General features: G+C 45.7%; 1 protein-coding gene across 1 annotated transcript in view; it reads right to left on the reverse strand.

The window, feature by feature from the left end:
- SEC14L5 (SEC14 like lipid binding 5) overlaps positions 1-11,818 on the reverse strand; it is an 81,073-nt gene that overhangs the window by 31,530 nt on the left and 37,725 nt on the right. The window contains exons 6-7 of the mRNA XM_019507683.1: positions 8,916-9,028; positions 924-1,113 (exon numbers count right to left, since the gene is read on the reverse strand). Of these exons, the coding sequence (XP_019363228.1) occupies positions 924-1,113; positions 8,916-9,028 (303 nt within the window). The remainder of the gene's footprint in view (positions 1-923; positions 1,114-8,915; positions 9,029-11,818) is intronic.

The following is an 11,818-nucleotide window of genomic DNA, read 5'->3' on the forward strand; positions in this document are numbered from 1 at the left end:
AACAGATGCTGATATTCTCAATCCAGTGCAACTAGGTGATTACATCACAACCTCCTTGCCAACAGGCTCAGAGAGGCTGAAGGTCAAATGAGCAGGACTCTAACATTGTGTTTCATCCTCAGAATCTGTCCTTTAAAGGTTAGTAGGAAAATTTTCATTACAAAGAGTGTTAATAACTTGACTTTATCATAAAAATTCAAAGAACAGAAATGGTGGTCCAAGTATGCTCCTGTGAAAAGAACATTTAGGACATGTGTAGACAAAATGGGGGCCCTAAATTGAAGCGATGCGTTTTTAAAAACACCACTTCAATTTAGGGCCCTTTAAATCCCCATGTTGTGCACACACCCAAACTTACCTGCCTCTCCGGCAGCAGGGAGGGGAGGGCAAGCTACTCATGGCTGGAGCAGTCCCTGGGCTGCTGGGGGGAGGAGGGGGGAAGCTCTGCAGGGCTTCCTGCAGAGCCCCTGAGCTGCACAAAGCCTGGTGCTTCACTTCGTGGCTGCAGGGCAGCAAACAAACTCCCCAAAGGAGTTTTAGTTTGCTGCACCCCAAGTCATTTGAGAAACATTACACCGCCGAACTTGCTACATCAGCTGGAATTACTAAACAATACATCACCAACGTGTGCAAACTTCAACATCATTAAAGTGGTGCAAAAGCATTTAACCCACTTTAAAGTGTTGTGCACGCATGCCCCTCGTTTTGTCTACACACGGCCTTAGACTTGATCTATTCACATATGAAAGTAACTAGACAACATTCAAACAATGAGGACATTCATACCTATTAGGAATCTCTCTCATGACGGGATTCTTCATTACGTTACAGTGTTAACCCAACTGGCTCTACACAGCTACAGGTTACTTATGAGGTCTCATTGAGCACTATACTGTGGCAGTGGTGCAGAGATGGCTTCCTACCTCTGTCCTGGTAATGCCACCCTCCAGTGTAATACTCCTCCAGAAGGGGCGGAGGTCTCCAGGTCTGCAGAATGTAGTCCACTTGGTACTGTTTGCGCCAGGTCAGCGACTGGCAGAGCATCTCCCGTGCTTTGTCAATGTTGAAGTCACGAGCCCTAAGGAATCGAAGGATATGCTCATCTTTGGGGATCTGAAGGAGAAAAAAAGAAGAAACATTCAAAAGGGTTAGACTTGTCCCATTATCAACACACCTCTCCACAAACACAGCAGACATAGCAGCAGCTTCTTGATCCTCAGGGGAACGGAGAATGACTGCGAGTTCATGTCCGTTCCTTCTCCAATGTGCCTGCTCCAGCTAGCTGTAGTAAAAAAATGCCAGGGCTGCAGGGAAATAAGCCAATCCCTGTCCTCCTTTCCCCCCCAGAGAGATGGCCCTACTACTTACCTGGACCTACACATCATGTATATTCACTCTGGAAATACTGCAAGACTAAGAAGTGAGTATACTGAGCCACCTGCTGGAAGCTCCAGAGAACTCCAAGCCAGTTGTGGTCTCCTGACATTTCCCCAGCTAGCTACCTCACAAGCAGAAAAAGACAAATTCTGCATGGAAATAACCAAGCTGTAATGTTACCTCCCTGGAGAGCTGAACAAGACCACAAGAGACAAAAAAGCCACACAGAACCATGCAAAGGAAGAATAACACCATCAGTCTACCCATTAACCCGGTTAGCCTTTTGTAACTGTTGAGACTCGTCAAGGCTGTGCAGGTTGGGAACAGACACTCCCCCTGCAGGCTTTATTCACCTGGCAATATAGAACGCTAAGAAGAACTCTGTGTAGGCCTCCCATCACTCTTCGCTGCAGGTCCCCTTTCCTGCTCTTCCACACCACATTAAGATCTTTCATGTCTTTACAAAAGTACCCCCCCTTGCAACTTTCCCCTTTTCTTTTACCATATGTTACCCAGGGTGGATAAAAATCAATGTGTGTATGGGGGGTGGTAAATAAAAAGAGATGGGATTTTTTTATTTACATCTTTTTTTAATTTAATCATATTTTTAAGATGCTTTAAAATAATCTATATAAAATAGTTTTAATTTAAGATATGTTAAAACTCAAAGATATCATCACAGAATAGGGATTATAACTTCCAATTATATACTATTTGAGACAATATATTCATGTAATCTTTTTAGAAAAGTTTTATAAATAGGTCACAACAGGCCATGGACTATATAAGGGGCCCAATCTTATGGGATTCCCAGAGGCTCCTCAATAAATTAGTAAAAATTGAAGAAAACCACTCTACCCAATGGGACTCAGTGCTTAGTCTAGACGATCCCATTAAGCATCTCTGGGATGCTTAGTTTCAGTTCTCAAACTGTGGATTTGTGTCTCCAGAGATAATCTCCTTGTTAACAGCAGTATATGGAGATGAGACAGAACAGACCTGATTACCTACCCATCAACCCTACTGTCTCTCTAAAAGTTTGTGTACACAGAGTCAAGCCCTTACCTCTCTCTAAAAGTGCACAGTTTCAAGTTAAATGAATAAAGGATTGTTGGGGGCAATTAAATGAATAAAGTAGTAGTTCTGGGCAAGGAGGAAGGGTCTGGAGTTAAATGCAAGTAGGGAGAGACAATAGAAACAAGAGAAACGTTTTGAGCAGAGTATTCCAGAAGTCTTGAGGGATAAGTTTCTGAGTATAGCCTCTTCACTGATTTGAGATCTAGTGAGGGAATTCTATGGTAGAAGCGAAAATCTATCATGACAGCAGGCTTGCTAGGCTGTAAAAGAGAGAAGAAATCAACTATGAGAAGAAGTCTTGAAGAAAGCCCCAAGCTAATAACATATGGCTGCAGTGGCTCATCTGACATCCTCTTAATAAATATCCTCCAAATATCTATGATTAATCGAGTGAACTGGAGATATTTCACCACGCAATGACTTCACAAGTATTTGCTTCGATTTGCTTTGGTAAATAACATAACCAAATTATAATCCAGTTTTCCGACACAGCTGCAAAATTAATCTGAAAAACTATCAAAATAAATCACTGTTTTAAAACTTATAGTGTGTACCTTCTAAATATTAAACCTACATCTATCTCCGAGTTGTGAATAATATATATTAAGGTTATATCAAACAACAACCCTACCTACCAACTATAGACTGGTCAGTCTGACTTCAGTCCTGGAGAAGATCTTTGAAAAAATTGTCAAGGAGGCCATCAACCACAAGCTCAAATATGGTGGGGTACTGAGAAGCAACCAGTATGGCTTTGTAGACAGGAGGACATACCCAACAAACCTGGTGTCCTTTTATGACCAGGTAACTAACCATCTAGACATGGGACAGGAGGTGGACGTCATCTACCTAGATTTCAGCAAGGCCTTTGATACTGTTTCCTATTAAATCCTCTCATTTAAGTTGGAGAGTACTGGCCTAGACCACACTACAGTGAGGTGGGTTGGGAACTGGCTCAGCAGCCAATCCCAGTAAGTCGTAACTGATGGGGTGGCCCCATCCTGCAAGGCTGTCTCCAGTGGTGTACCCCAGGGGTCAGTGCCCTGCTCTTTAACACCTTTATTAATGACCTGGATTTGGGAGTGAAAAGTGTAATGATTAAGTTTGCAGGTGATCCCAAGCTGTGGGGACAAGCGGGCACATCAGAAGACAGGTCAAGGATTCAGAAAGACTTTGACAGGCTGGTCCTATGGGCTGAACAAAATCATATGAAGTTCAAACAGGGACAAATGCCAGATCCTTCATCTGGGTAGGAAGAACCCTCAGCATATCTATACAATGGGTGGTGGTCCACTGGCTGGCGCTGCATCCAAAAGGGACTTAGGGGTGTCAGTTGCCCAGAGGATGAATATAAGCCACCAGTGTGATGAAGTCGCCAACAGAGCAAATACAGCTCTGGCATGTATCAGCAGATGTGTTGCCAACAGATCCAGAGAGGTGCTCCTCCCCCTCTATTTAGGGTTCCTGAGGTCACAGCTGAAGTACTGCATCTAGCTCTGGGCACCACACTTCAAGAAGGATGTGGACAAGCTCGAAAGGGTGCAGAGAAGGGCCACCTGCATAATCAAGGGCCTGGGTGAGAGGCCTTATGAGGAGAGACTTTGGGATCTGGGTTTGTTCAGCCTGAGCCAAAGAAGGCTGAGAGGTGACTTGGTAGCCACCTCCAAATATGTCAGGAGAGTACACCAGGATCTAGAACAACTTTTCAGAAAAGCACCCCCCAGGAAACCACAAACTGACAGACACAAGCTAGTCAAAGAAAAGTTGTGGCTAGACATACGGAAAAACCCATCTTCCGTACAGATAACTAGAATCTGGAACACACTTCCAGCAGAAGTGGTGCAGCTGCCATCTCTGGCAGTCTTTAAGAGAAGGCTGGACAAATACCTTGGCTGAGCTTGTTTGAGCCCAATTACCTCCTGCCCATGGCAGGGGACCAGACTTGATGATCTTACAGGTCCCTTCTGGTCCTTCTTTCTATGATTCTAACAAGAATGAACTTTTTGTAGAAAACAATGATTACATGGAGGCTTCCTGACCACTGATTTAAATTAATTTGATTTAAATCAAATTGACCCTGGTTCCCCTTAGTTAATTCCTCCAGCATCAAAATGCCTATTCATTCACTTCTCTCAAAAACATTTGTGCTTCCTCCCCACCTTGGTGTGGAACATCCCCATAAAATAATGTTTAAAGCCTCTCTCTCAACTTCCTTCCATTCCCTGCAGAGATCCTATTCTACTTTGAAGTTAAAGATAAATTGCCTGCTAATAATAAGCAGACAGGTTGTCAGCAAGTATTACTGACACCATTAACAGATCCCAAACACTGCTGAATTGCACTCCAAACCTGCAAGTTGTGCATGCAGCTAATCTCACCTTCCACTCATGGTTGTTTCCATCTTCCTCACCGTATTCCCTCAGTTTGTTTAAACTGAGGCAAAATGTAACAAAATAAGGTTAGACTGTAAGGTCTCAGAGCACAGCTGGCCTCTCCCAATGCATTTTTATAGTGTTAGCACAATAGTGCTCCAATCCCAATTGGGCAAACTGTCTACCACTGTAATACAAACAAAACATGTGTTCAAGAGTCAAAGCCCTTTTGTCAGCTCACTGATGCACTGCTAAAAATGGAAGGAGGCAGCAGAAGCAAAAAAGTCATGTATCTCAGACTGATTTGAGGCGGCAATAGAGACTGTTGCTAAAAATTGATATAGTAGAAGGAGGCTGAGTTAGTATTAACATTTCTATTCCATTGTCAATTTTACATCTGTACAGACTAGATATGGGAGGAAGCAGGGTTTCAAATCTCAGATGTATTTAGAAGGTATTCATGAAGACTTTTCCTTGTCACAGAAAATTTAAAAGTTGAATTTTTACAGAATGATTTGAACTCACAACTTTGACCACAGGAAGCCAGTAGCCATGGGACAAAGACAGCAGAGGAAAAGCAAAACCAGCAACATTCAGTGAAGCCTCAGTGTCCCAGTAAAAGGTAATCTAAAGGTGATGGTCATTGCATAGAAGTTGTGATATTTCCAAGGCCCTTATAAGGCCTCAGGTTGCAATGAGTTCATGCATCTTTTTCTGTAAGTCTGTGATCTATGATTAAGACACTACTTCCTACACAAGAGGAAAGTTAGTCACAGCAATGACCAGAAAGCATAGGTATGAGACAGAGTTACAGTCTTCAGTATAGTGATGCACATGGAAGAATGACGCCTTACATTTGGGTCAGATGCAGAGCTCCAAGGGGATTTAACGTTGCTCATACAGAGAATCAATTTTTAAGACCCAGTTAAAGACATGAAATTTTGAAACTAGGGACCATTTGGCACATGATTAAGGGAATTCCAGCTGGAGTAATTCCCACGTGCTGGAAAACAAAGCTTTCATTCTACCCTATACTTCTAATTATTGGAGTAACAATACATCCTGCTTTAAACAGTAACAAAGGCCCATTTAGAGGTTTGGGTAGGAATCTGCAGTGCTAACAGTTGCATTTATGAGTTTCCAGTTCCTGCTCAAATAAATCAAGCGGTTTTCAAATTACAGCACACCTTACAACAACATGAAAAGGGGTAGGGGATAGATGGTAAAACTGGACCAGAAGAGAGTATTAATTAGCACAAAAATCTAAAGAGGCAAATTGCCAGAAACAGATGCCTGCAGTAATCTTTGGAAGACATGACAAGGATATATTTACCCGTGGACTAAAAAAACGAGAATGTCACAGCAAGAAATCTGCCTGCTCAGAATGAACTTGAATGGCACAAGTCAAGCTTCTGCCTTCAAACCATCCTGACAAGCAAGCTGTTTTAAGAGAAGCAGATGGGAGAGCAATAAAAGGGACCCGAGATGAGGTTTGAATTGCTAACATCACCCATCTGCTTGTCAAGGATCTCCCAGGAAATGGGGAATAAACAAAACTCATAAAAAGGGCACAAGGCTACCTACAGCTGTCACTAATGCAGCTGCTTTCACCTACTGTCAGATCCAGTGCAGCTGAGCACAGCAAGCAGCTGCCAGCAAAAGAGCACACACACACAGAGCTTAGACCACCCCAAGAGGCAGCTCTTTCACACTGCTCACATGCTCCAAATTTTACCTTTTCCGGCTTCCATTCCCCAGCCTCTGACTAAAGAGAAAAAACAAACAAACAAAGAACACACATTTTTATTGTGCTTTTCAACTCAAAACATGGGCCCTGACAGATTGCAAACATGGCTTCCAGACATATTTGAGTCAGGCTGGAGGTCCAACAGTTAGTACATCGCCAGCATATAAGATAAAGGATTTCACATTGTTCTGCTGCATGGACCGCAGTTTCTATATCCCAGAGCACACCCATGTGTCCGAGGACCTGCCTCCACTGCTGAGAATGCTGTGCTTTTTACCTCGGGAGAATGCACATGAACTCAGCCATCCTGAGGGGAAAGCATGACGAAGACCAGACATGTTAGCTACACTTTCAGGTAAATTCAGTGAGGCCAGCCACATACACCTAAACTGGGGCTGACCTTGGCAAATTTATCTCAGAAAAACTGAACTGCCTCATCTTTGTTGTGCTTTTCCTTTGGGGTGGAGGATGTATGTTCATTATGGGATTAAAAAAACAAACAAACATAAAAACATGTGGCATTTTCAACCTGACACACACCAATAACACTCTCTCTCTCCCTGCCTAGAGCACCATAAAGCAGCATGCAATAAATCTGGCTATAGCACGGTTTGCAAATTCTTGTTTCTTTTGGAAAGGGAAGTACAATACTCCTAGACAAATCCCCCTGCCTCTCAGAAGCACTTACCAGCAAAATGAGTAACCTTTATCACGGGGAATTAATTTAATAGTCTCCCATCCCACATTGTGTAACTGATTTTGAGCAACCACCTACTCTGTTAGGGAGCAGCCACTTTTGGGACTCACCAGATCCCCAGTGGACAGGGTTTGCCCTGGATTTCTCTCTCCTATTTTCTATTCTCTTGGCCAGTCCCCTTACATACAGCACTCACTGTAGCCAGCCCACCCAAGCACACCTCCCGTCTCCCTTGCTCTAGGCAATCTGAGGGTTGGACCCTACTCTGGGCTTTCAGGAAGGCTGGATCTTTTGGTTCCCCACCCACTCTCGTAAATGACCCAAACAGGTCTGATGGAAAGTCTGCCCACAGGCTAGGAGAGCTGGACAGAAAGCTCTACTCAGAGCTCAGAATTCTGCTCCTAAGCAGCCAAATCAAAGATGAACATTAAAGACTTCCTTGCCTACCCCACACCCTGTCCCTTGGAAACAGAAACAGAAAACATCTATTCTCCGACCCTTTGGTTCCCACTACCAATAGAAGCCTGCAAACTTGGAACAGGACTAAGAGATATGAACCAGTCCCTCCCTCCAACACTTGCATTTCACAGGCGTGAGTCAAGCTACTGATTGTGACTACACAAAGCTTTTGGTTTGTATGTTAGATCCAATCAGAAACTTAGCACTGCTAACTTCAAGCAGTCAGGTACATTTTCCTCACATGGTGGAGCAAACAAGTTTTCACACAGACATATACAGAACAGCCAAAACTGGTGAAGCATGGTCCAGCCCTGGGTGGAAATCTCCATTCAGTAGGGTCAACTCCTGGATGTGTGTCTGGTTGGGGTGATGGAAAGAAGCCCAGGCAGCATGCCCTCATCAGGGTTGTAGAACCTCTCAAGCTCCACTGGAGAAGTCTTGATAAATTTGTAGGCAAACTCACCCCTGGTGCAATGCTGTTTTAATTAACAGAGTGATGGTACAGACATATTTGGGCCACAGTCTCTCCCCATCTTTGGGGCCAAACATTTCCCTACAAAGCATTTGTGCTCCAGCCTGGCTCCAGTGGCAGATCACATTCAGGAACTTCTGGATTCCATTATTCAGGGCACTTGTAAGTTCAAGTGTCATTTATTCCCACAAAACAAGCAGGCAGACAGTCCCTACTCCAGTATATGGAGCATTCTGCATCAGGTTTGAAATACAAGATTTTCACAAGAGACTTAGATAGGATGAGACCCAGCTCTTTTCAAAAGCAGCAGCTGGCTACTGGCTTATATTACCTACCTTGTGTGATGGAGACAGCATGCACACAACTAACACTAACTGTAAGCAACACAGCAGATGCAGGTTATGTAGACGGGCCTCAAACAGCTATGTCCTACGCAAATCAGCTCAATAGGACACACATATCTAATTAGACTGATATGAAGGGCAACGCTTTGAGGTCAGGCAGGCTCTACAGCTTAGTCCCAAAGTTCAGGCTAAAACTTATTAAAGTAACAACAGACTTTTAATAGCAGCATTTTGCCTACAATTATATTTTTGTGTGTGTGTGCATTGTGTGATTCAAGCAACTGGACCAGAGCACCACAGATGACCCTGGAGTTTTCTGGAGACCTCTGTTGATGCCTCCAGATGACAAGCTCTACCTCTGGCTTCCTACCTTTCCTTTGTGTGTTTCCTGCAGCCACTGACGCAGTCTGATCAAACAGCTTTCCTGCATTGGAGTCAGCTGTCCCAGGTACCGCTCAATGTAGTCAGCATCCAGTTTGTCAGCTGGAGAGAAGGAAAACAGCAGTTCAAAAGAAGGTCACCTGGCAGAAAGGGAAGCCTTTGAGGATGTACCAGCTTTTCCATACACCAAGTTACTCACAGTTCAAACTGAGAATATTGAGAGAAACCCTCACCACAATAATCTATCTGCCATCTTGATTTGGAAAAGCGTGTCCAGAGGAGTGACTGGAAATACTGCAATTATAAGTAAAAGCCAGAGGCTCAGGCAGTAATTCTAGCTATTCTAGCCATCACAGTGGGGTCATTCATCCTGCATTCAGTGGTGACAATGACCCTTTTAACTCCCAATTTTATCCCAAAGCATAGGCAGGGGGAGAAAATAATATTTGGCTGGGGGGGAGGGGAGGGGGCTGAGCGTGTGTGCACACCTCCCCCCGAGGAGGTAAGTCTGTGGAGGGGAAGAGGCGGGCACAGATCAAGGACCCCATAGTGAGGAAGGGAGGAAGTGGGACAGAGGCAGGGGTAGGGGCAAATGGGGCCCTGGGGCCAGTTGTGGGATGACTGGAGCCCCAGAAGCCTCATCCAGGGGTACAGGGGAGCTCCAACCACTTTGTGCACCTGGGGGGAGACATGGGGGTGGGGGGCATGTGCCCCTTGGATTTGAGCGCAGGGCAGAGGTGGCCTGCCATTGTGGGCTGGGCTCTGTGCCCCACTGTCACTGCCTTGGGATACCTGCTGCCCCTGTGCTATGCTGTGTCCTCTGCCCACCCAGTGGCAGCAGGCACATGGTGTCACGCAGCTCCTGCAGCAGCAGCAAAGGCAGCGGGGCATGGAGTGCAGCCTACCTCTGCCCCGCACACAAATCCAGAGGGCCTTTCCCAACCCCTGCCTGTGCCTCCTCCGGGATACACACAGTGGCAGGAGCCCCCCGCACCCTTGGATGAGCTACCCAGGACTCCAAAAGTCCCATAACCCACCCTGGGGCCCTGTTCACCCCAGCCCCTGCCCCATTCTCTCCCTCATTGTGGGGGCCTTGATCTGCCCCACCCCCACATACTACCCTCTTCCCCTTCATAGACTGAGACTTGCCTGCTGTGCTGGGCAGTGATTCACAGGCCACTACAAGTGTCTGAGTCTGTGCTCCACCCCCACCAACCCCCCGCTGCAGCCACCCAGAGCCCACACCCAGGTTGTCCTGCAGCCCTACCTACTGCCCCATGTTTGGGGGGGGGTGCTAAGCCCCGTTAGCCCCAGCCTTCCACTGCCAACATTCCAAAGCTGTCAGGGTTCTGGCTGGGGTTTTAAAAGGACAGCCCTGGAGAGTCAGATGCCCAGCTCACAGTAGATTTCAATGAGATCTGGGAACCCAAGTCCCATGGACTCTTTAAAAAAACTCCAACAACTATTCTTACACAGAGTAGGAAATGGACAGTTTAGAAGCTGCTGAAATACTATGCCATAGATGGCACCAGGGAAAAAAAGTGAACAACTTCAGAGCCTCCTTCATAATGTCCAAGAGAGCTTTGCCATGAACATCTTGTATGAACAGGCAGCCCAAGGTCACTTCAGAGCACAGACAAAGGACAAGGGGGTTGCATCTGCCAGTGTTAGGAGACAGAGACAGATGTGCAGCTGGAGGCATGAGTGTGCAGAAGCTAGCAAATGGAACACTGTACCAACAGGGCAGCATCACAGGCATGCAGCTGTCCTGGAGGCATGTGAGGACAGAAGAGAAAGGAAAGAGGAGAGATGGAGAGGTGGCTCTCTTCGGCAAGCTCCACATCAGGCAGAATATTTCTGGCTCTGGATACAATAGGCTACAGTACTGCAGAATAAAGACAATGCTGTTGCTCTCACTACTGAAGAACTTGATCTCTAAAAAAAAAGACATAGCCCTGCAGCATTGAGAGGTGGCAGGCCATGGAGTAGGCCCACCATGGGAAAGGAAGCAGGGAAGCTAGAAGCAACAGTTCAAGATTAGAGATGTGTGAAAAAAAGGAAGCCAGTATGAGGATTCCCTTTTTGTTACGTCAGCTTTTCCATTCCTATAGCACCTTCTATCCAACAGCCTCAAAGCATTTCATCAATGTTAATTATACCTTGTTTACCTGCTGGATAAGGAACAGTATTTGACACATTTCACAGGTGAGTAAAACTCAGGTAACAAAGAAGCTCTGTGATAAAGGCCAAGCAGGAAAGGATGAAGGAATCCCAGTTCTTGCCTTGTTCTCTAGGTTCCTGGAAACAGCTTCATTCATGAGGAACAGGGATCCCAAGTTAAAACATGGTAGAACTCCTGCTACTGCACTGACACACTTGACTGTCTCACCTCCCCTGGCTCTCCCCATAGCTATCACAGTGGACAGGAGTGTCTCCTTACATCAGAATGAGAAAGGTTCAAGAGTTAAGTGCCAGAAGCATCCATAGTTTCATAGTTAGTAGGGTCGGAAGGGACCTGAACAGATCATCAAGTCCAACCCCCTGCCATGGAAGGAAAGAGTACTGGGTCAAACGACCCCAGCGAGATGTTCATCTAGCCTCCACTTAAAGACCCCCAGGGTAGGAACTAGCACCACTTCGCTTGGAAGTTGGTTCCAGATCCTAGCCGCCATGACAGTGAAGTAGCGCCTCCTGATGTCTCGCCTGAATCTACCCTCTGCCAGCTTGTGACCGTTATTTCTTGTCACTCCTGGGAGTGCTCAGGGGAACAGGGACTCCCGCAATGCCTGCTGGTCCCCCCTGACTAGTTTCTAAATGGCCACTAGATCCCCCCTCAGCCTTCTCTTGTGGAGGCTGAACACGATCAAGTCCCTTAACCTCTGCTTGTAGGGC

The sequence above is a fragment of the Gavialis gangeticus genome, unplaced genomic scaffold, assembly GCF_001723915.1.
Source record: "Gavialis gangeticus isolate Ggan-Ray unplaced genomic scaffold, GavGan_comp1, whole genome shotgun sequence".
NCBI classification, from domain to species: Eukaryota; Metazoa; Chordata; order Crocodylia; family Gavialidae; genus Gavialis; species Gavialis gangeticus.